The sequence below is a fragment of the Electrona antarctica genome, assembly GCF_951216825.1.
Source record: "Electrona antarctica genome assembly, chromosome: 18".
In the NCBI taxonomy this organism is placed as follows: Eukaryota; Metazoa; Chordata; class Actinopteri; order Myctophiformes; family Myctophidae; genus Electrona; species Electrona antarctica.
The window spans coordinates 46299967-46323860 of NC_136799.1; the positions used below are offsets into that span (position 1 = coordinate 46299967).

At 47.0% G+C, this 23894-nt stretch overlaps 1 protein-coding gene across 2 annotated transcripts in view; it reads left to right on the forward strand.

The window, feature by feature from the left end:
- The window catches only part of nbas (NBAS subunit of NRZ tethering complex), a 118829-nt gene extending 96280 nt beyond the window's left edge, over window positions 1-22549 (forward strand). Inside the window, exons 43-54 of one of the 2 annotated variants that reach the window (XR_013792341.1) lie at window positions 2383-2493; window positions 3703-3968; window positions 5747-6102; window positions 7727-7942; window positions 11112-11314; window positions 14549-14638; window positions 16272-16455; window positions 16671-16810; window positions 18876-19035; window positions 19606-19737; window positions 21361-21769; window positions 21832-22549. Coding sequence is in view for 1 of the 2 variants with exons in the window: in XM_079529003.1 (XP_079385129.1) it covers window positions 2383-2493; window positions 3703-3968; window positions 5747-6102; window positions 7727-7942; window positions 11112-11314; window positions 14549-14638; window positions 16272-16455; window positions 16671-16810; window positions 18876-19035; window positions 19606-19737; window positions 21361-21645 (2143 nt within the window). In the remaining variant the exon portion in view is untranslated. Of the gene's footprint in view, window positions 1-2382; window positions 2494-3702; window positions 3969-5746; window positions 6103-7726; window positions 7943-11111; window positions 11315-14548; window positions 14639-16271; window positions 16456-16670; window positions 16811-18875; window positions 19036-19605; window positions 19738-21360 lie in introns of both variants that reach the window. The other variant, XM_079529003.1, reaches the window with a different exon arrangement.
- The last annotated feature ends 1345 nt before the right edge of the window (window positions 22550-23894 follow it).

Consider the following 23894-nt stretch of genomic DNA (forward strand, 5'->3'; position numbering starts at 1 on the left):
GTGAGTTATTAATGTTATTAAAGTTATTATAGTCAACTACACCTAATACATGGGCCTGGCAGAGTGAGTTATTAAAGTTATTATAGTCAACTACACCTAATACATGGGCCTGGCAGAGTGAGTTATTAACCCGTTTAGGACTGAGTCTTCTAAATCCTTAGTTTTCTGAAAAACCTCTTGTTTCTATGTTAGTGGTGCTCAACCTTTTTCCATGTCCACGGACCCCCATCTGAAAATATGTTTTTCCTGGGACACCCCAGAAGCAAATATTTGAACGTTCGCTCTGAAAGAATATAAGATTTTTCAAAAATAGCAGATCTACAAGCTCTTGTAGCTTGTAGACTTTTACTCTATTCAATTGTTGAATAAAGCAGGACTTTCACACTAGTTAAAATGTTGAATACAACACGATGTTTACTCTAGTTACATGTTGAATACGTGACTTTTACTCTAGTACAACGTTGAATAAACTTTTCAGGTCGTATAGACGGGTCATATTTTGCAGTGTGCTGTAAAATCAAGCCTTTGGTTACATAAGCGTGTGCATTGCAACGACCATTTCATTGTAACACATCTCACACTGTGTCGTTTGAATCTAGGAGGCTGGTCTCTGTTCCAATTGCAAAAATGTTGCTGCGTCTTCTCCAAAACTATGGAATGCACTTCCCATTGCAATCAGAACCGCAGACTCACTCCCAATCTTCCGCCTTAGTCTGAAAACCCACCTCTTCAGACTCCATCTTAGTCCCTAGAACTTGCCATAGCCTCAACGACCTTACAGGCATATGCAAAGGCTCATTTAGATATAGACGTACGTAGCACTCTATAGTATATAGTCATAGTTTAATTATGCAGATATTCTACTGTTAAACAGATGGTAGGTTCTTAGCTTACTTATGACTGTTGATGACTATGTTTTATGCATTTGATGCATTTCCATATGGTGTTCTTGCTTACTGTAAATCGCTCTGGATTAAGAGCATCTGCTAAATGCCTAAATTGTAAAGTGTGTGTGCGTGCGCGGGTCATTGCTTGCACCACACCACAGAACAGATCACTGAAACACAGTCACACATCTTGAATCGGTGTTATGCACACCATGATAGAATAGTGGAACTCATAGCAAAATATCATGCATCTTCAGTGAGAATGTACAAACATTCCTGTGTCATTCCATCCATGTTGTTTCAACTCTGTGATAACCCAGACATATTTACATCTTTTACAGCTAATACACCAGCTGTTGTTGTGGTTGATGAAGAGTCCAGGGATGTGTCTGTATCAGAGATGGCCTGCACTTTTGACCCTAGCCTAGAGGAAGCCTTTATGACCACGGTCATTAAATACCAACCACTCCTAAATACCATCTCAGAGCTGGGCTATAGGTGCAGACTATTTGTCTTTATATCCGGCAGCCTAGGGCATTATACCCACAGACTGGTTGTTAGAGGGTTCCAACAACTTGGGATGCCCAAAAAGGAAGCAAACAGGCTGGCAAAGTATTGTAGTGTCTCTGCTATTATCGGCAGCCGTCATATATGGCGGAGACGCTGCTACTTATGCCCATAGATAGATGCTGAGTGACATGCCTATTGTAGCCTACCATGAAAACACATGCATCCCTCATAGATAGATGCTGAGTGACATGCCTATTGTAGCCTACCATGAAAACGCATGCATCCCTCATAGATAGATGCTGAGTGACATGCCTATTGTAGCCTACCATGAAAACACATGCATCCCTCATAGATAGATGCTGAGTGACATGCCTATTGTAGCCTACCATGAAAACGCATGCATCCCTCATAGATAGATGCTGAGTGACATGCCTATTGTAGCCTACCATGAAAACACATGCATCCCTCATAGATAGATGCTGAGTGACATGCCTATTGTAGCCTACCATGAAAACGCATGCATCCCTCATAGATAGATGCTGAGTGACATGCCTATTGTAGCCTACCATGAAAACACATGCATCCCTCATAGATAGATGCTGAGTGACATGCCTATTGTAGCCTACCATGAAAACACATGCATCCCTCATAGATAGATGCTGAGTGACATGCCTATTGTAGCCTACCATGAAAACACATGCATCCCTCATAGATAGATGCTGAGTGACATGCCTATTGTAGCCTACCATGAAAACACATGCATCCCTCATAGATACTGTAGATGCTGAGTGACATGCCTATTGTACCATGAAAACACATGCCATGATTTTGTAAGTGTAACTGTACTGCACCTTTACAATTTGTGTGGACATAAATAAATGGTTAAAGTGTGTGTGTGTGTGTGTGTGTGTGTGTGTGTGTGTGTGTGTGTGTGTGTGTGTGTGTGTGTGTGTGTGTGTGTGTGTGTTTGCGTGTGTGTGTGCAGGACCCTAGATGACAGCGTGTACAGGATCTCGTTGTCTCTCGCCCAACGCTACAACATTCCTCTGTGGGAGGTCTACATGACACACCTGGAGTTCCTGTTCACGGACAGCGGGTACGCGCGCACGCACGCATGCTAGGGCATTCACTTCTAGTCATTTTTACTAGTTGACTAGTTGCCTAGTTTACTAGTCGACTAGTTGTTTAACCACCATTATGTAAAAAAGAAAAATTGGAAATAAATATTTGTACATTTAAAAACTGTGTACATTGGTAACTATAACTATAATCTACCTGATCTTGAGACCTACAAAATCGGGGGGAAAAATAAAATAATTAACTTTCTTATCAACTAGTCAACTAGTACCAGCAAGGTCGACTAGTGGATTTACTAGTCGACTAGTAAACTAGTCTGGTTGGGGGATTTGGACACCACAAATTGGTGTCCAAATCGAGAAAATGCGGACATAGAACGTTCTTCTGGGTGCACTGAGCAACTTCCACATGTGTGCGTGCAACATTCTATTTCCATAATAGCTCTGCACCTTGCTTTAATAGCAAGCATTTATTCACACATCCTGTGTGAGTAAATGCCTTTTGCCGAAGTATTCCGTCAATTAAAATCCTACCATTGTCTGCCCTTGTCGGAATTCATGTCATTTTATGTACGTTATCGATATGAACCGGTTTTGCTTCCCTTGCCGTTTTCTCAGTACAGTCCGTGAACCGCAATCAATTTATATTAAAAATGGGTGAAAAGGCGATTTTGGCGCTGAACGCCATATGAAAATTGGCATGAAAAGGCGATATCGGCGGTAAATGAGGAAACGGTGACAGCATATGGTATCATAGATATATATATATAAGAAAGCTAGATGGCTCACCCGCGCTCTGGCCAATGGAGAGCGACGTTGCTACGTGGCGGCCATCTTACCTCCGGGCAGCATAACATTGTGTCTATGGGGAAAGTACTTTTAAATAACCACAACTTGCTCAATTTTCAACCGATTTTCAAACGGTTTGGTTTGTTATAAACATCAGAGACGTCCTCATACGTATGTGCTTTTATACGACGTTCATATGAAAAAAAACTAAATTAAGTCCTGATTCATAGCCACGTTGACAACGTTTGTAATAAACCAACCCGTTTGTAAATCTGTCAAGATTTGAGCGAGTTATGGCTGTTTTTGTTTGAGCTGCCATAGAACATACTGTACTGTAGCCCCGACGCAAGATGGCCGCCGGGTGAACTATACGTCAGAGACTCCGCCCTTGAGCCACCTAGCCTTTATGTATGTCTGTGTACGGTATCGTCTCTCCTCAGGCTGTCCACCGAGGAGCTGCAGCAGCGCAGTGACCAGCTGGGCCTGCCGGAGGCGCTGCGGGCCGACCCCGAGGCCTTCCGCCGCCACATGACCAAGTACGTCCTGCCCAGCGTGGCGGGCCGAGACCTGGAGCGTCTGCTCTACTACTACACGCTGCTGGAGGGGGCGGCGGCGGCGGCGGGCCAGCCACGCCCCCAAGACACCGCACGCATCACGCCACAGTCGCACCTCAAGCTGCTCAGGAAGCTCCGCGCTGTCGCCACCGGTGAGCCTGGTCTGTCTGTCTGTCTGTCTGTCTGTCTGTCTGTCTGTCTGTCTGTCTGTCTGTCTGTCTGTCTGTCTGTCCGTCTCAACAAACATTAACCCATTTAGACCTGAGGTCGATTCTGAAATAAAATGTCTTCTAAATCCTAAAAAAATGTTTCTATGTCAGTGAGTGCTCGCTCTGAAAGAAGAATACATATTCAAAGATTTGCGCCACATTTTCACGATTTTTCAAAAATAGCTGTGCCGCGCTACAAGCTTGTAGATCTGCTATTTTTCAATAGCTAAAACACCAAAAGGGGTTCCCGTCCTGAATGGGTTAAAGATGTTCCACTGTTACGTTCTTATAGCTTACGCATGTTTCATAACTACTTTTTGCGTATGTGATGTATTGCCATGCTTTTTTGTTCTTGCTTATTGTAAATCGCTCTGGATTAAGAGCGTCTGCTAAATGCCTAGATTGTAATTGTAATTAAAAGTCCATAGACTTTGCTTGGCCTATGACGCAATTTCGGAAAGCCATGCATTGGCCTTGTGGCCTTGTGGTTAGAGTGTCCGCCCTGAAACTGGGAGGTCGGAGTTCGATCCCCGGCCGGGTCATACCAAAGACTGTACAAATGGGACCCAATGCCTCCCTGCTTGGCACTCGGCATCAATGGGTTGGATTGGGGGGTCAAATCAACTAATGATTCCCGAGCGCGGCGCACACTGCGGCTCACCGCTCCAAGAGATGGGTCAAATGCGGAGAACAAATGTCACTGCGGTAACGTCTGTGACTAATCGTACGACTTTAACTTTGATGTTGTTAGTGCGGTTGCCCTAACAGGGCGACCAGACTATAGTAATTGCCCGACTATATTATTACTGTGGCCTCGAGTAGCGAGCCCACACTGTTTCTGCAGGAACAGCATTTCCTAGTTGTGGACTCGAGTCTCTTCAGTTACAAATTGGCATTTCGTCTTTGGAGACTGTGGGAGGAGAGGGGGGTGGGCCTTATCATAATGCATCAAATATATGGGATGTGGGTGTGGCTGAGGGAATAATTTGCATACACAGCCCCCCCACCTGGAACAACATTTTTGTTCAGATGGGCCTCAGCCAGCAGACAAATACAGATATTTTTGGGGTCCTTGGCATGAATGTTTGAGAACGACTGACATAAAGTCATGGGTTTTTGAGTGGTGCAACCACTCCAAGGAACAGCAATGTCCCTATGTCCCAACCTATGTCCACTCCTAACCTATGGGACTATGTCCGTTTAAAATACCAGTAGGGGCAAAAGTGGCGCTGTTGTGCCAGAAACAGAGAGAGAGATAGTGTTGCAATGTTGACTGCTAATTACAGAGAGAGAGAGAGAGAGAGAGGCGCAAGGGGAGAGGGGAGTTGCACCACTCAGTTCACACAGGTGTGATTTTCAGACAATTGTCAGGATTTAGAAGACATTTGTAGAATCGTCCTCAGGTCTAAATGGGTTAAAATGCATGTGGCAGTTCCATTAATATATATATATATATTTGTATTGTATGTTATCAAAACTCTCCCTCTCTCTCTCCCTCTCCTCTCCCTCTCTCTGTCTCTATCTCTCTCTCTCCCTCTCTCTCTCCCTCTCTCTCTCCCTCTCCTCTCCCTCTCTCTGTCTCTATCTCTCTCTCTCCCTCTCTCTCTCCCTCTCTCTCTCCCTCTCCTCTCCCTCTCTCTATCTCTCTCTCTCCCTCTGTCTCTCTCTCTCTCTCTCTCTCGCTCTACCTCCCTCCCTCCCTCCCTCCCTCCCTCCCACAGGCCTGGACTATCGTAAGTTGACAGACGAGGTGTCAGACCCGCTGCTGGCTCTGTCTCCGGTGCTCACCAGTCACAACGTGTTGTCCATCTCCAAGCTGGCCGGCCTGCTCCCGCTGCCCGGCGGGGGCGGGGGCGGCGGCGAGGCCTCCTGCCTGTCAGCCAGCGCGGTGCACGGTGCCTGGCTGCACAAGCTCTTCTGGACGGGAGACCCCCACCTCCTGAAGAGACCGCCGCAGAGCCCGCAGGACTTCCTGCACGCCTACGACGTCTGCGCCAAGTACCTGGAGAGGCTGAGCCCCGCCCACGCCGTCGGCTTCCTGGACGACGTCACCTTCTCCCCCGAGGCGGCCGATAAGGTGAGTCCACTGAAACTATAAGATGGTCACCTTCCCCCCCCGAGGCGGCCGATAAGGTGAGTCCACTGAAACTATAGGACGTCACCTTCTCCCCCGAGGCGGCCGATAAGGTGAGTCCACTGAAACTATAAGACGGTCACCTTCTCCCCCGAGGCGGCCGATAAGGTGAGTCCACTGAAACTATGAGACGTCACCTTCTCCCCCGAGGCGGCCGATAAGGTGAGTCCACTGAAACTATAAGACGGTCACCTTCCCCCCCGAGGCGGCCGATAAGGTGAGTCCACTGAAACTATAAGACGGTCACCTTCCCCCCCCGAGGCGGCCGATAAGGTGAGTCCACTGAAACTATAAGACGGTCACCTTCCCCCCCCGAGGCGGCCGATAAGGTGAGTCCACTGAAACTATAAGACGGTCACCTTCCCCCCCCGAGGCGGCCGATAAGGTGAGTCCACTGAAACTATGAGACGGTCACCTTCCCCCCCGAGGCGGCCGATAAGGTGAGTCCACTGAAACTATGAGACGGTCACCTTCCCCCCCCGAGGCGGCCGATAAGGTGAGTCCACTGAAACTATAAGATGGTCACCTTCTCCCCCGAGGCGGCCGATAAGGTGAGTCCACTGAAACTATAAGACGGTCACCTTCTCCCCCGAGGCGGCCGATAAGGTGAGTCCACTGAAACTATAAGACGGTCACCTTCCCCCCCGAGGCGGCCGATAAGGTGAGTCCACTGAAACTATAAGACGGTCACCTTCCCCCCCCGAGGCGGCCGATAAGGTGAGTCCACTGAAACTATAAGACGGTCACCTTCCCCCCCCGAGGCGGCCGATAAGGTGAGTCCACTGAAACTATAAGACGGTCACCTTCCCCCCCCGAGGCGGCCGATAAGGTGAGTCCACTGAAACTATGAGACGGTCACCTTCTCCCCCGAGGCGGCCGATAAGGTGAGTCCACTGAAACTATGAGACGGTCACCTTCTCCCCCGAGGCGGCCGATAAGGTGAGTCCACTGAAACTATGAGACGTCACCTTCTCCCCCGAGGCGGCCGATAAGGTGAGTCCACTGAAACTATAAGAACAAACATGTTCCTCGACTACCTTTTTTCACTGACGTAAACTAAATGAAAACTAAGCTACAATGACTAAAACTAAGACGAAAAATGTTCGTCGACTACATTTTTTCACTGACGAAAATTAAATGGAGACTAAATGAAAACTATGCTACGATGACTAAAACTAAGACTAAATATACTGACAATTTTGTCAAGCTCACAACGCGTGTTGTGAGCTTGTAGATCAGCTATTTTAAAAATGCAACCAAGTGTAAAATGACTTATACTGGATCTCTTGTCCACTAGTCCCTTCCTAACATTTGTGTCTAGTTTATATTCATGTCTGTCTGTCTGTCTCTCTCTCTGTCTCTCTCTCTCTCTCTGTCTCCGTCTCTCTCTCTGTCTCCGTCTCTCTGTCTCTCTCCTCTCTCTCTCGCTCTCTCTCTCTCTCTCTCTCTCTCTCTCTCTCTCTCTCTCTCTCTCTCTCTCTCTCTCTCTCTCTCTCTCTCTCCCCATCTGTCTCTGTCTCTGTCTCTGTCTCTCTCTATCTCTCTCTGTCTCTCTCTCTCTCATCAGCTGGATGTGGAGGTAAGGTCGGAGGTCATCCGTCGCTCCAGCAGAGCGCTGCGTCAGCTGGAGGAGAAGTGGAAGAAGAAGAGAGGGGGAGGTGGGGCCACGGAGGAGGAGGAGGGGCTTAGCTATGAGCAGGCCGTCGCCCACCTGCGGCAGTCGCAGGCCCACCTGGAGACGCTAGGCCACGCCTTTGTCATGTCACTCAGAGACAGCCCGGAGGTAAGCCCCGCCCCCACACAGCTGCTGCGTGTTTTCCTGTAATTAATCTCTGTCCTGAGCGTTGAGTGTTGCTATTTGATATCACGGAGACCTCTGTTTATGCCGCTCGGGGTGTTAACTGGACGACACCATAAAGCATTACACTTGTTTACAATAGAGTCGTCCATGTTCAATTAATCATAACATTTAGAGACGTACAGATATACACTTCTATATAACCCAACGGGAAATCATCATAGAGGAGGTAAAAAGGGAGAAAAAAAACATATACAGTGAGGGGGAAAAAAAGTGGCGGGGTCCAGTTTCGAATTGCAGCCTTCCGTAGGTGCCCTTTGAGAACGGTTTTGAAGGAGTCAAGGGATTTGCATGTCTTAATGACTGTTGGTAGGGCGTTCCACATTTTGGTGGCATAGGAGCAAAAATAATTGAGTCCCTTGTTTGTGCCAAATCTTACAATTTACAATTTACAATTTAGGCATTTAGCAGACGCTCTTAATCCAGACCGATTTACATTAGGCAAGAACAAAAAAGCATGGGAATACATCACATAAAATGCATTTATCATGAAACATGCGTAAGCTAAGAACGTAACTAGAACATATCTATATAATGACACTATACATATAAACTATACATATATACTATACTATGCTATACATATGTACTATGAAGTGCTATGACTACATACAATGCAATTATTGTGCTGTCTACATGACATGCTATAAGTCTGTTTCAAATGCTATCTAAGTCTAAAAAGTGCTATCTAAGTGGGTAGGGTAAGTGCTATGGGCCATGATGGAGTCTGAAAAGGTGGGTTTTCAGACTACGGCGGAAGATTGGGAGTGATGCTGCAGTTCTGATTGCAACGGGGAGTGCATTCCACAGTTTTGGGGCCAGAAGGGAGAAGAGTTTGGGACGTGTGGAGTGTTGTCCCGGCGTTTTTAGTGAGGGTACTTCCAGCTTTCCTGCGTTGGCTGATCTGAGTGCGTGGGAGGGTTTGTAGGGTTCAATCATGCTTGCAATATATGGGGGAGCCATACAGAATCTTTTTTTTTAAACTCTTTATTTTTTGAATTTTTGAATATGCACGAGACACAAAAGACAGACAAGGCATACATTAAAACAAAAAAACATCAACAGAAGAAACAGAATAAAAATAAAAACAAACAAACAAACAAATGAGGTCATGGGATGTACAGCAACAAGCAACAACAATACATATTACAGACTTTTGGATTCATTGACAACCGGAAAGACACAACCCATATTCACTCCATATCCGCCCCCCCAGCTAAATACTCTATCCATTTCTCCCATCTTCTTTCACTCAGCTCTTTTTGCAGTCTTAAAGAATAGGTCATCTGTTCTAGGAGATGTAGTTGTTTCACAATGTTGATAAATAGGTCAGCAGTAGGACAATTCTTTTGTAACCAATTTCTTGTAATAGCTTTTTTGCTTGCTACCAGTAAAATCTTAAGTAGGAGTCATCCTGATTTAGCCCATCTGGGAGTTGTCCTAGGTACAAAGATGTGAATGTATCATCTATTCCAAAACCCATAATGTTTGAGATAAGTGTTGTCACTTCCTTCCAAAATGGTTGAATTACAGGACAAGACCAAAAGACATGTGCATGATCAACCACTGTATCTCCACATTCTCTCCAACAATCCATATGGTTGCCAGTCTGTTTGGACTTCTGTTTTGGAGTAATAAAGAAGCGAATCTGGTTTTTCCAACAAAAGTCTCTCCAAATCAAGGAATTAGTGGTCGTTGATTGCGTTTTCCATGTATTCATCCATACTTCATCACTTATATCAATGCCCATCTCTTTTTCCCATCTCTCTTTCACATATATTGTAGAATCCTTTTTCAACGACATAAGTCCATTATATAGTTTACTTACAAGACCCCTATTACTTCCTGAGCCATAAGCATTTGTAAATATAGTGATTAGACTTGTTGTAATACCTGGAGTAGACCCTTTTACCTTTTTAGCCATACAGAATCTTGAACAGACTTCCGTTCACCTCCACCATCTGTTCTCTCCCCTCCAGGTAGGATTACATCCAGCTCACTGATGTGCTATCAAAACCAATTGCTTTTAGCTTGTTAACCAGTATGGAGTGGTTCACGGTGTCAAAAGCCTTTTGGAGGTCCAGCATGACCATTCCGCAGTATTTGCCACCATCCACCTCAACTTGAGTACTGTACTTACAATGTGTCACGTTGTGAGCTTGTAGATTGCCTAGTTTCAAAAGATTTTGTACACATTTTGCAATATGTGTACTTTAAAGCAGGGGTTCTCAACGTTTTTGGCCGGGGACCCCCGGAAATGCTTTGGCAATGTCTCGGGACCCCCGCCCCGCCCCCCTCCATTATGTTATAATTTAGCTATTGAAAAATAGCAGATCTACAAGCTCATAGCGCGCCACCGAGTGGCGCGCTACGAGCTTGTAGGTCTGCTATTTTTGAAAAATCGTGAAAATTAAAATTTAAAAAAAATCTTCCTTTTTTTTTTTTTGGAAAATAATTTGGGGACCCCCTCAAATAATTTGGCGACCCCCCGAGGGGTCGCGACCCACGGGTTGAGAACCCCTGCTTTAAAGGACCTATACTGGTAATTAAATTTTTTGTGTGTTTTTGGGCTCCCCTATGTGTTTCCTATCCCCACAAACACGCACATTTGAACAATCAGACGTTCTTATCATAAGGGAGCTTTTTAGGAAATTGCTCTCATAACAGCTCAACTGATTTGGTCTTATGCGTGATGTCATCAGTATCACCCTACTTTGTATGATTCCTCCTCCTCTTCAGTTCCAAATTTGCATTTCCACTTTGTTTACAATGTCCACCATTGTTGATTTTCCAAGCTGGCATGGAATGGAAACAAGCCTGGTTTTATCTAGCATCAGTATTATAATGACTAAAATATTAAATAATTTGCATATCAGCGCCCCCACCACCTCAGGACATTGTGGTACTGCGTCAAAAGATGATCTAAATAACGTTAAATAAAGGCTTGGTTTCATCTCTCTCTCTTTCTCTCTCTCTCCCTCTCCCGCTCTCTCTCTCTCTCTCTCTCTCTCTCTCTCTCTCTCTCTCTCTCTCTCTCTCTCTCTCTCTCTCTCTCTCTCTCTCTCTCTCTCTCTCCCCCCCCCCCCCCCCCCAGGTAAAGGTCAGAGGTTACAGCCGTGCGTACGACCTGTCGCGCTCGGAGAGCTCCAAGGTGCGGGAGCTGGCGGTCACCATGGCAACAGACGGACAGCCGCTTCAGCAAATCAGAGAGCTGCTGGGCGTGGCCGTGGGCCTCGGCAACCTGTCAATCAAGAGCGTCCTGCGGGACGCTGTGGAGAGACTGGTGTCTGCACTGAGGTACTTTAGGTCCCATAGGCCAGAGGTACGGTCCCATAGGCCAGAGTTACGGTCGGTCCCATCGGCCAGAGGTACGTTCCCATGGGCCGGAGGTACGAGAGACTGGTTTCTGCACTCAGGTACTGTAGGTCTCATAGGCCAGAGGTACGGTATCATAGGCCAGAGGTATGGTCCCATAGGCCAGAGGTACGGTTGGTCCCATAGGCCAGAGGTACGGCCGGTCCCATCGGCCAGAGGAGCCACCTATCTCCAACGGGAGGAGGAGACAGTCAAGTGGAATCCTGAAGGCACACTGCGTCGCTGCCACTCAAGTGACTACTGGCCAATCACAGCACGTCTTTTCCGGGACATTGCCATAGCAAGTGCTGCTGAGAAAGTAGCCCTGCGTCACAAAAGTGCTGTGTGAACCGGTCTGGAGCGAATGATATCGCTAGGTCATGTTGTAGTCATTGTTTTGTAGTCATCAGGCAGGAAGTGTGTGTGTGTGTGTGTGTGTGTGTGTGTGTGTGTGTGTGTGTGTGTGTGTGTGTGTGTGTGTGTGTGTGTGTGTGTGTGTGTGTGTGTGTGTGTGTGTGTGTGTGTGTGTGTGTGTGTGTGTGTGTGTGTGTGTGTGTGTGTGTGTGTGTGTGTGTGTGTGTGTGTGCGCGCGCGCGCGCGCTATTCTTGTCTCTGTGATAAATGGTCCTCCTCTTGTGACACACACGTGCCTGTGAAATACCACTGTTTCCCCTTTTTTACCATAGTAGGCCAGCCTTGTCAATAAGATTCCATTTTGCTGGCCAATAAGAGTTCTGCCTTCAGTCTAGATGAGGGGCTGGACGTGTAGTAAATGGTGCATTTATATAGCGCCTTTATCCAAGGCACTTCACATAGATTGTGCATTATATTCACCCATTCATACACACATTATAGTAGGTCGGGAGTTGCCTATTGTTGGGATCAGCTGGTAAACACGCGGGTGTCTGTCCCCGTTACAATGTGCTAGACCCCTGGGAGTTGTAGTCTGTCCCCGTTACAATGCGCTAGAGCCCTGGGAGTTGTAGTCTGTCCCCGTTACAATGCGCTAGAGCCCTGGGAGTTGTAGTCTGTCCCCGTTACAATGCGCTAGACCCCTGGGAGTTGTAGTCTGTCCCCGTTACAATGCGCTAGAGCCCTGGGAGTTGTAGTCTGTCCCTGTTACAATTTGCTAGACCCCTGGGAGTTGTAGTATGTCCCTGTTACAATGTGCTAGACCCCTGGGAGTTGTAGTCTGTCCCTGTTACAATGTGCTAGAGCCCTGGGAGTTGTAGTCTGTCCCCGTTACAATGTGCGAGACCCCTGGGAGTTGTAGTCTGTCCCCGTTACAATGTGCTAGAGCCCTGGGAGTTAAAGTCTGTCCCAGTTACAATGCGCTAGACCCCTGGGAGTTGTAGTCTGTCCCTGTTACAATGTGCGAGACCCCTGGGAGTTGTAGTCTGTCCCCGTTACAATGTGCTAGAGCCCTGGGAGTTAAAGTCTGTCCCAGTTACAATGTGCTAGACCCCTGGGAGGTGTAGTCTGTCCCTGTTACAATGTGCTAGACCCCTGGGAGTTGTAGTCTGTCCCTGTTACAATGTGCTAGAGCCCTGGGAGTTGTAGTCTGTCCCTGTTACAATGTGCGAGACCCCTGGGAGTTGTAGTCTGTCCCCGTTACAATGTGCTAGACCCCTGGGAGTTGTAGTCTGTCCCTGTTACAATGTGCTAGAGCCCTGGGAGTTGTAGTCTGTCCCCGTTACAATGTGCGAGACCCCTGGGAGTTGTGGTCTGTCCCCGTTACAATGTGCTAGAGCCCTGGGAGTTAAAGTCTGTTCCAGTTACAATGTGCTAGACCCCTGGGAGGTGTAGTCTGTCCCTGTTACAATGTGCTAGACCCCTGGGAGTTGTAGTCTGTCCCTGTTACAATGTGCTAGACCCCTGGGAGGTGTAGTCTGTCCCTGTTACAATGTGCTAGACCCCTGGGAGTTGTAGTCTGTCCCTGTTACAATGTGCTAGACCCCTGGGAGTTGTAGTCTGTCCCTGTTACAATGTGCTAGACCCTTGGGAGTTGTAGTCTGTCCCCGTTACAATGTTGTAGACCCCTGGGAGTTGTAGTATGTCCCTGTTACAATGTGCTAGAGCCCTGGGAGTTGTAGTATGTCCCCGTTACAATGTTCTAGACCCTTGGGAGTTGTAGTCTGTCCCCGTTACAATGCGCTAGAGCCCTGGGAGTTAAAGTCTGTCCCAGTTACAATGCGCTAGACCCCTGGGAGGTGTAGTCTGTCCCTGTTACAATGTGCTAGACCCCTGGGAGTTGTAGTCTGTCCCTGTTACAATGCGCTAGACCCCTGGGAGGTGTAGTCTGTCCCTGTTACAATGTGCTAGACCCCTGGGAGTTGTAGTCTGTCCCTGTTACAATGCGCTAGACCCCTGGGAGGTGTAGTCTGTCCCTGTTACAATGCGCTAGACCCTTGGGAGTTGTAGTCTGTCCCCGTTACAATGTGCTAGACCCCTGGGAGGTGTAGTCTGTCCCTGTTACAATGCGCTAGACCCCTGGGAGGTGTAGTCTGTCCCTGTTACAATGTGCGAGACCCCTGGGAGTTGTAGTCTGTCCCTGTTACAATGTTCTAGACCCTTGGGAGTTGTAGTCTGTCCCCGTTACAATGTGCTAGAGCCCTGGGAGTTGTAGTCTGTCCCCGTTACAATGTGCGAGACCCCTGGGAGTTGTAGTCTGTCCCTGTTACAATGTGCTAGAGCCCTGGGAGTTAAAGTCTGTCCCAGTTACAATGCGCTAGACCCCTGGGAGGTGTAGTCTGTCCCCGTTACAATGTGCTAGACCCCTGGGAGTTGTAGTCTGTCCCCGTTACAATGTGCTAGAGCCCTGGAAGTTGTAGTCTGTACCCGTTACAATGCGCTAGACCCCTGGGAGTTGTAGTCTGTCCCCGTTACAATGCTCTAGACCCCTGGGAGTTGTAGTCTGTCCCCGTTACAATGTGCTAGACCCCTGGGAGATGGAGTCTGTCCCCGTTAAAATGCGCTAGACCTGTGGAAGGTGGAGTCTGTCCCTGTTACAATGTGCTAGAGCTTGTAGTTCAAAGGCGAGAGCTCTACCGACTGAGCTACCCGGACATGTGTCCTGGTGGAAAAGTGATGCATGTGCATACTCACTCTGTAGTTGTGTATATGGAATACAGGCGATTAAAACATGCGTTTGTTTTTTTGTTTGTTTGTTGTCTCCAGCGGTGACGAGGACGCCCTGACAAATTACCCACAACCCCTCGGGGTTCTGGAGGCCATGGTGACCTCTGTGCACAACGCGGTGCAGAGCGGGTAGGTCATGTGACACAACAATGTAAACAGCGTTGTATTCACTATTAATACAGTGAGACATAATAGACCAATTCATGTGCGACCTAGGTGGGTTTGGAAGCATAAAGCTGCCAAAATTCAAATTAAATGGCAAATAAGAAAATCAATTGAATTAAGAAAAATGCCTTTTTAATCTTCACGTCATTGAATTTTGGCATATTGTTTATGCTTCCATAGGTGGGCCCCATATGGGTAACCTGACTCCGCCAGATGGGGCAGCAGAGAGTACACAGCGTTCCCCCCCTCCTGCTCCCATCTGGGAACTCTCAGGCAGTCGATGCTCCGGCCACCAAACGGCCTGGCCAATCAGCGGCAGCTAGAGGCGGGATCAAGGCAGGACTGGTGTATGCCTTGATCCCTGTGTACTCTCTGCTGCCCCGTCTGGCGGAGTCAGGTTACCATATGGGATCAGGTGGGCTAAACAGTATGGCTCCCAAGTGGGCAGTGTGTCAGCTAGCCTCGCCTAGCGAGACTAATATCCAGTATTCGATTTATTTTCCTGCAATGCCCCGCCGCATATTTGCACACTGGGCCCTGGTTGGTTATTATAGCCTGGTTCCAGACGAATCTGATTGGCTCGTCACCACTTTGACCGTGAAGTCCTCCCACAATTGAGAGGGGGCAGACTTAATCTGCCTGGGGCGATATGCAGTGCAACGGATGCAGATGAAGGCTGGCTGTGCCAGGCTAAGTGTCAGCGGGATCGACACGGCTCCTAACTGGGTTTTGGTGTGTTGGTGTTTTAACCCATTTTGACCTGAGATCAGATTCTAATTATGTCTTAAAAAAAACTGACAGTTTTCTGAAAAAGCTATGTTTCTATTTCAGTCGTTCTTCGATTTTTCCAAAAATAGCAGACCTACAAGCTCGTAGTTTCGCGGCACCGAGTGCCACGCCACGAGCTTGTAGGTCTGCTATTTATTTTTTTTATGTGAAAATGCTGCACAAATCTTTGAATATATATTCTTTCAGAGCGAACGTTTTTAACTCAAAATCTTTGCTTCTGAGGGGTTCCTGGAACAACGTATTCTCAGATGGGGGGGGGGGGGGGGGGGGTTGGCGTAACCTGACTCCGCCAGATGGGGCAGCAGAGAGTACACTGGGTTCCCCCCTCCTGCTCCCATCTGGGAACTCTCGGGCAGACTCGATGACAAAAGACAAAACGGCCTGGCCAATCAGCGGCAGCTAGAGGCGGGATCAAGGCAGCACTGTGTATGCCTTGATCCCGCCTCTAGCTGCCGCTGATTGGCCAGGCCGTTTTGTCCCAGATGGGAGCAGGAGGGGGGAACCCAGTGTACTCTCTGCTGCCCCATCTGGCGGAGTCAGGTTAGGGTCGGCGGCCAATGACATATCATTTCTGGGGTTCCTTGACATGAAATATTGAGCACCACTGATAAAGAAAACATGAGGTTTTTCAAGAAAACTGTCAGGATTTAGAAGAACATTTTTTTTTAAATTTCGAGTGGGTTCTCCCACTAGCCCACCTATACCTATAGGTGGGATCCAATTAGCTTTCCTTTTGGAAAACGCATTGCTTTTTATGTCAGGATACCAATTTGATTTGACCCCTCTCTCTCCCCCCCCCCCCCCCCAGTGACGGCGCGGTGAGCTCAGACGACCTGCTGGCGTGGCTGCGTCCGTTCTGCGGCGCCGCTGCGCTGGCGGTGCGTCCGCGCATCGCCGTGCTGCAGATCCTGGAGAACAACTTCAGCCTGGGAGAGCAGGACGCCCTGCTGCTGCTGCTCTACCGGACGCAGGCTGTGCTGAGAGACACACAGGTGTGTGGGTGTGTGTGGGTGTGTGTGGGTGGGTGGGTGTGTGTTTGTGTGTGTGTGTGTGTGTGTGTGTTACCTGCAGTTCATTCTGGATGTTGCAGTATTATTAGCTGTTGTCCCTGTTCTTCCCGTCAGGTTGAAATGGAGTTGTAGTTTTACCTGCAGTGCATTCTGGATGTTGCAGTATTATGAACTGTTGTCCCTGTTGTTCCCGTCAGGTTGAAATGGAGGACGTGGAGAACGAGGACAAGCGCTACGCCCTCTTCCTGGGTCTGCTAGACCACACCCACAAGTGGGAGGAGTTTCAGTCGCTCATGCTCCTCTTCCAGGCGTGGCCGCCCATGGCGAAGGAGGAAGTGTAAGGTTGCACGCGTGCGCGCGCGCGCACACACACGCACGCACGCACGCAACCAAGTATAAATAATCTTGAAGACTCTGCTGTATATTTACAGCACACACTCTGTTAGTCATTGTTCATAGACGGTATGCACCAAGGAAGGAATACACAACAATAAACAGGCAGCCAGAGGGAGTTCAAATAAAAAATAAACATCATACTTCCATGTCAGACATAGTTTCCCCACCTCGTTCTTCACAACCTCTTCCCACCAGTGTTAATTTTGACAGCAACATTTTGATTGGTTTTCAGAGTTTTAGTCACATTTTAGTCACCTGGAATGTTTTAGTGTCAGTCTAGTTTCGTCGACTAAATATCATGGGATTTTAGTTAACTAAATCTGCAGTTGATTTAGTCGACTAAATTGTATTTTGGCGGACCTTGATGCCGTCGCAATGAGTGATTTTACACTTGCTGAACATAGCCGATCTACAAGCTCACAACGCGTCACAGCATGAGCTTGACGAAATTGTCAATATATTCAGTCTTAGTTTTAGTCGTCATAGCTTAGTTTTCATTTTGTTTCCATTTAAAAAAGGTGGTCGACGAAATATATTTGTCATAGTATTTAGTCGACGAAATCAACACTGCCTCCCCTCCAGGGGTTCATTCAACATGTCACACACAACTCTTTTCTTTACATTATAGGGGTCCCCGGGCTAGACACAATGTCAGGGCCCCCCCTCTAAAACTGTGTCGACCCCACGGCGAAATAAATTAGTGGTATTTTGGTTTAATTTTGGGGTACCCAGCCCCCAGAGAGAGAGAGCGAGAGGTCGTGCTCATTTTTGAGAGGCGCCAGCCCCTCCTATGCACAGCTTTGTGTGTCTGTCTGCATGTCCGTATAGCACGGAATGTGAGGATTTGATTGGCTGCGCACAGAATGTGATGATACTATGATGATAAGCCAGTAGCCAATAACATCAAAGGGGGAACAAATTTATTTTTGACCTGAATTCAGCTTGTGTGGTAGGTGGCCTTACTACAGTCATGACCTGAATTCAGATTGTGTGGTAGGTGGCCTTACTACAGTCATGACCTGAATTCAGATTGTGTGGTAGGTGGCCTTACTACAGTCATGACCTGAATTCAGCTTGTGTGGTAGGTGGCCTTACTACAGTCATGACCTGAATTCACCTTGTGTGGTAGGTGGCCTTACTACAGTCATGACCTGAATTCAGATTGTGTGGTAGGTGGCCTTACTACAGTCATGACCTGAATTCAGATTGTGTGGTAGGTGGCCTTACTACAGTCATGACCTGAATTCAGCTTGTGTGGTAGGTGGCCTTACTACAGTCATGACCTGAATTCAGATTGTGTGGTAGGTGGCCTTACTACAGTCATGACCTGAATTCAGCTTGTGTGGTAGGTGGCCTTACTACAGTCATGACCTGAATTCAGATTGTGTGGTAGGTGGCCTTACTACAGTCATGACCTGAATTCACCTTGTGTGGTAGGTGGCCTTACTACAGTCATGACCTGAATTCAGATTGTGTGGTAGGTGGCCTTACTACAGTCATGACCTGAATTCAGATTGTGTGGTAGGTGGCCTTACTACAGTCATGACCTGAATTCAGATTGTGTGGTAGGTGGCCTTACTACAGTCATGACCTGAATTCAAATTGTGTGGTAGGTGGCCTTACTACAGTCATGACCTGAATTCAGATTGTGTGGTAGGTGGCCTTACTACAGTCATGACCTGAATTCAGATTGTGTGGTAGGTGGCCTTACTACAGTCATGACCTGAATTCAGATTGTGTGGTAGGTGGCCTTACTACAGTCATGACCTGAATTCAGATTGTGTAGGTGGCCTTACTACAGTCATGACCTGAATTCACCTTGTGTGGTAGGTGGCCTTACTACAGTCATGTGATATTACAGGATTGTTACTATGGCTTCACAACATTTTAGATGAAGAAATAGCCCCCACCCCCCCTAAGCTAATTACCGGTACACCCATTCTTTCACTTATAAAACCATGATGTGACGACGGATTTGATTCCGATTTGTGAATGGCGTCTCACAGGTGTCAATCAGAGAGTAACCCCTGGGTGATGTTGACCTCCGCTCTGCTCGCACGCTGCCCGGGGTCACACGGAGGCCAGGGGTCGGAGGTCGACGTGGGTCAGCAGGTCGTGGCCATGGTGCGATCCCTCTACGACACCAGACACAAGCTGTCTGCACAGGTGTGTGTGTGTGTGTGTGTGTGTGTGTGTGTGTGTGTGTGTGTGTGTGTGTGTGTGTGTGTGTGTGTGTGTGTGTGTGTGTGTGTGTGTGTGTGTGTGTGTGTGTGTGTGTGTGTGTGTGTGTGTGTGTGTGTGTGTGTGTGGTGGACATATTTAGCTTTCAGGAAGAAACCAAAAATTCACAGGGAAGACATATTTCAATGTTATAACCACAGTTACCACACATGGGGGTCTATTAGAGTAATGTAAACACCTGGGGGTCTTTAAGAGAATGATACATAAACACATACTGAAAGGACTTCATGTAAACAATTACAACGCTCGAGTACATTAACAAAGTTTATCGTGTTTTCCCAAGACCTCTCTAGAGAGGAACAGACACTCACTTATCTTGTGCGTGCGTATTTGTGTGCGTGTGTACGCAAGCGGGTGTGTTTCCTCTTAAAAGCATTATGTGGCTCTACAGTCTCTGAACATCGATTAACGTTTACTGTCTGTTCTGGGCTCTCTCTCTCTCTCTCTCTCTGTCTCTGTCTCTGTCTCTGTCTCTCTCTCTCTCTCTCTCTCCAGTGCGTCCTCCACATAGCGTCACTGCTCCAGGATCAGCCAGGTCTTCAGCTCTGCTCCCTCAAGCTGATGGCAGAGAGCCAAGACCAGCACCTTCTCCAACTGACCCAGGATCAGATCAACTCCATGTCGCAGGTACCACCTGTGAATCATGTACAGTTCTCAACGGGTCTGGAAATTAAAGCCCGACACTAACTGGACTGGCCCGAGGCCCGGCCCAGTCCGAATAATTAGCATAATGTTAGTCTTTTCTTTTCTTCTTTTTGAGTGGTGTAAACCACTCCTACAACTGGCTTTTGTGTGCAGAAAAAATGAGCATGGTTGCTATGTTCAAAATAATTTCTGACATAATTAAATCACACCCGGGTGAACTGGATGACCGTAGCAACCATGCTCATTTTTTCTGCACAAAAAAAGCCAGTTGTGAAATCACATCCGGGTGTGATTTCATTACGTCAGACATGATTTCATTACGTCAGACAGACCTTACACCACTCAGTTCACACGGGTGTGATTTTTTTCTTGTTTGAGGGCCGCTAGCCCCACAGGTTTAATGTTGGTTTTTAGTTCAATGTTTGTTTTAAAAACGCCATTGACAATGAAGGGAAAATGTACGTCATCTTGTCCCTAACACAAACATTAAATGCCATTAACAACAAAGAGAATGTAATGTTTGTGTTTGCACCGTTTGTTTTACATCACCATTACATCACCTAATCAACATGAGTTAGACTTTAATATATTAGCGCCCCTCACACCTCCACCAGAGTGCTCCAGACTTCCCTCTCCAGAGCAACATTAGAGACTTCCTCCTGGGGGGTTCCGAGACGTTCCAAGGCCAGTGAGTCGATGTGTTTCCTGAACTTTCCTCCAACTGTGCCTTGGTCTGCTCTGGGCTATCCTCCCAGTGGGACGTGCCTCGAGGACCTTCCTACGAAGACGCCCGAGAGCCATCCTAACCAGATGCCCGAACCACCTCAGCTGACTCCTTTCCAGGCGAAGGAGCAGCGGTTCTACTCCGAGTCTCTCTCGTGTGACTGAACTTCTCACCCTATCTCTAAGGGAGATGCCAGCCACCCGTCGATGAAAACTCATCACACGGATGTGGTTTTTTGAGTGGTGCAAACCACTCCAATAACCAGCTTTGTCTATCTATGTATGTGTGTACCTGTACGTGGGGCCACGTACAGATGAGCATGGTTGCTATGGTTAGTGTGTGACGTAGTGTGTGAACAGTTGCACCACTCAGTTCACACGGGTGTGATTTTTTGTTTTACCAATGGCGTTCTCTGCCAAGGATGAGCAGAATTTGAGAAATTGAAATTGACGTGGCCGGTTCTGACTTCACCTGTGAGGTTAGGCTTAATCCCTTAATTCCAGTAAACCCATTTAGACATGAGGCCGATTCTACAAATCTGAAAAACCCTATGTTTCTATATCAGCGGTTCTCAAACTATTTCATGTCAAGGACCCCCCCAAAACTATATGTATTTGGCCGCCGACCCCCATCTGAAAATATGTAGTTCCAGGGACCCCGTCCCAAAAGCAAAGATTTGAGATATAAACGTTTGCTCTGAAAGAATATTTATTCAAACACATTTTCAAACACATTTTCACGATTTAAAAAAATAGATCTACAAGCTCGTCCCTATATGAGGTTAATGTCTGATGGTTGGGTTTTCATTTCATAGACTCAAGACAAATCCCCAAAACGGTCTCTCTCTCTCTCTCTCTCTCTCCCCCCCCCTCCCCAACCAGGAAGTAGCGGCGTCGTCCTCCCGCGACGAGGAGCTCCTCGCTCTGCTACTGGATGCCGGGCTCCTGGTGGGCGTGGCCTCGTCGGCGCTGTACCCGGCGCTGTGCGCCCGCCTCCTCTCGGAGCCCATTGGACAGCGACGCTGGGACGTGGAGGAGGCCGCCGCCCGCCTCCTGGCGGCCGGACACGCCCCCGAGGCAGGCTCGCTGCTCCTGGCGCACCGCGGCGCCCACCCGGCCGTCGGCACCTTCGGCGCCGCGCTGGCCGTCCTCAAGAAGTGGCTCTGATGATTGGACGATGGACCGCGGGGGGCACCAATCTATGCTTTAGACCAGGGGTGGGCAACTCTGACCATGGAGAGGGCCACTATATGTCCACACTCACTACCAGAGGGCCACGTTGCATATTACTGTTGTAGCAAAAAATAGCCGATCTACAAGCTCAAAACGTGTCACATCGTGACACGTTTTGAGCTTGTAGATGGGCTATTTTTGCTATTATTTGTATTGAAATCGTGAATTATTTTGGGCTATTTTTTAATTGGATTTTTTTTTTTCAAATGCCTTTAATATTATAGTTATGTTAACTTAATGAACTAAATATGAATTCATAAAAAAAATACAATTACATTTTAATACTACTCATTAAGCTACTAATTTAGACTAGAAGTAATTGAAGCGTTTACAAATCAATAATATATCAGTATTTACAACCTGTGGGCCTCATTAAGTGAAGACGAGGGGGCCGCATGTGGCCCCCGGGCCGCCAAGTTGCCCATGTGTGCTTTAGACGAGTACACTCGTCCTGTCAAATAAAAAAACGCTTGGGGCAGAAGGAGGATAGAACACTGGAGCAGTACGGACATTTGAAGCCTTTTTATTAGGTGCTAGTACAAGCTTCTTGTAGCCTACTAACACCTAATGTCATGAAACCTTTAATTTTCATGAAAATGTTTATTTCGTGCAAAATGTTCATTTAATTTGCATCAAAGTATCCATATTTCCCGTGATGAATAGCCGTGATCAAACGGCTGCTGTCGCTCCGGGATGACCCTGCTGTGTTACGATCATACTGGGGAAGAAAATGAAATAAAAAAATCACACGTTTGTACAATGTCTATGTCATAGTGTCACAGTTTGTCTTTGCCACGCCCCCTTTACCTCACAGACTCCAAATAAAGAATAATGTAATCGCGTCAGTACAAGTGGTTGTGTGTTTTCATTCTACTGAATCATGATATCGCATCATATCGATAGAGCAGCTGTTGAAATGGGACATTGGTCATAACGCTCTTCATTGTGCCATCTTGTTTAGCCTACATTTGAGAGAGAGAGAGACAGAGAGAGAATGATGTGAATGTGCTGCCAGATTCTCTGCCGTGTCATTCCAAAACCTACCCGGATCGTGCTATGACCATGTGTCTGTTTCTGTGACGCTCGCCAGCATGGACAATTATCTATGTTTTTTAACATCTCTCAAAATGGACCATTTAAAGATGGCGACCGCCACTATACTGGAAAATATTAGATAGCCTCTTTTTGACCAAACAAGGTAGATATTTTTTTCTTTGAAGTGTTCATATATGGGGAATCCAATTAAATATTCTGATTTGAAATCAAGTGTGAGGAAACCGCTTAAAACTCTTATATTGGGAACATTTACATTTATTGGTGAATATGTTTCAAGGTCATTTTGTGCTAATCAGTCTAAAATGATATACCTTTATTGAAAGGATAATCCCCTTAGTTAGGTAAAATTAGCTTAAATTGTGGCAAATCTGGAAAAAAAATGCTTACCACTAGCCTTCTTCACAGATGTGTTCATAAAGGTGTCTACTATCACAGACAAAATTGTTCCAAGCTAACTCCCTTGGGAAACTTTGTGGGAGCCAATCAAAGTTGGGGTACCCAGAGGGCCTAGGCTAACAGGACATTTTAAAATGGGCTAATATGAGCTTGTGAGGTTTGTAAATAGGGTTTTTTTTTGGGTGCTGAATCCGTTCTAGCCATTACCTTTCAGTAAAAATGACTCCCTGGCCATACTTGCTGCTTTTGTATGTCCCAGACATGTGTAATAACAAATATGCCATGTTATGCACATGTCAATGGATGTTTAAGGTGTTTTCTGTTTGTGTGTTGGGTGTGTGTGTGATCATTAATACATCACAAATGCATCTTAATTAAAACTAACTGTTGAAAGAGAAGTAGATGGACAAAAGAACACTCTTTAGCTGATTTATTCTTTTCAGAATAAGAAAGACTTTATTGTCACACCTTAAAAATAATTAACAGTAAAATAAGGGTGAAATTAATTTGCCAGGGCTCCTCAGACATTCAGTTCATTAATAAATAAAACAAAATATGGCTCTATATCACTATATAAAATCACACCCGTGTGAAGTAAGTGGTGCAACTCCGTGTGGGGGTCCCCCGGGGGGGGGGGGGGGGTTCCAGACCCACAGGAACGCACCCAGGGTGCTGGCCCGATTCCGGCCCGCCCCGCGTCCGAAACGGTTGAGAAATGACAGAGTTACTGT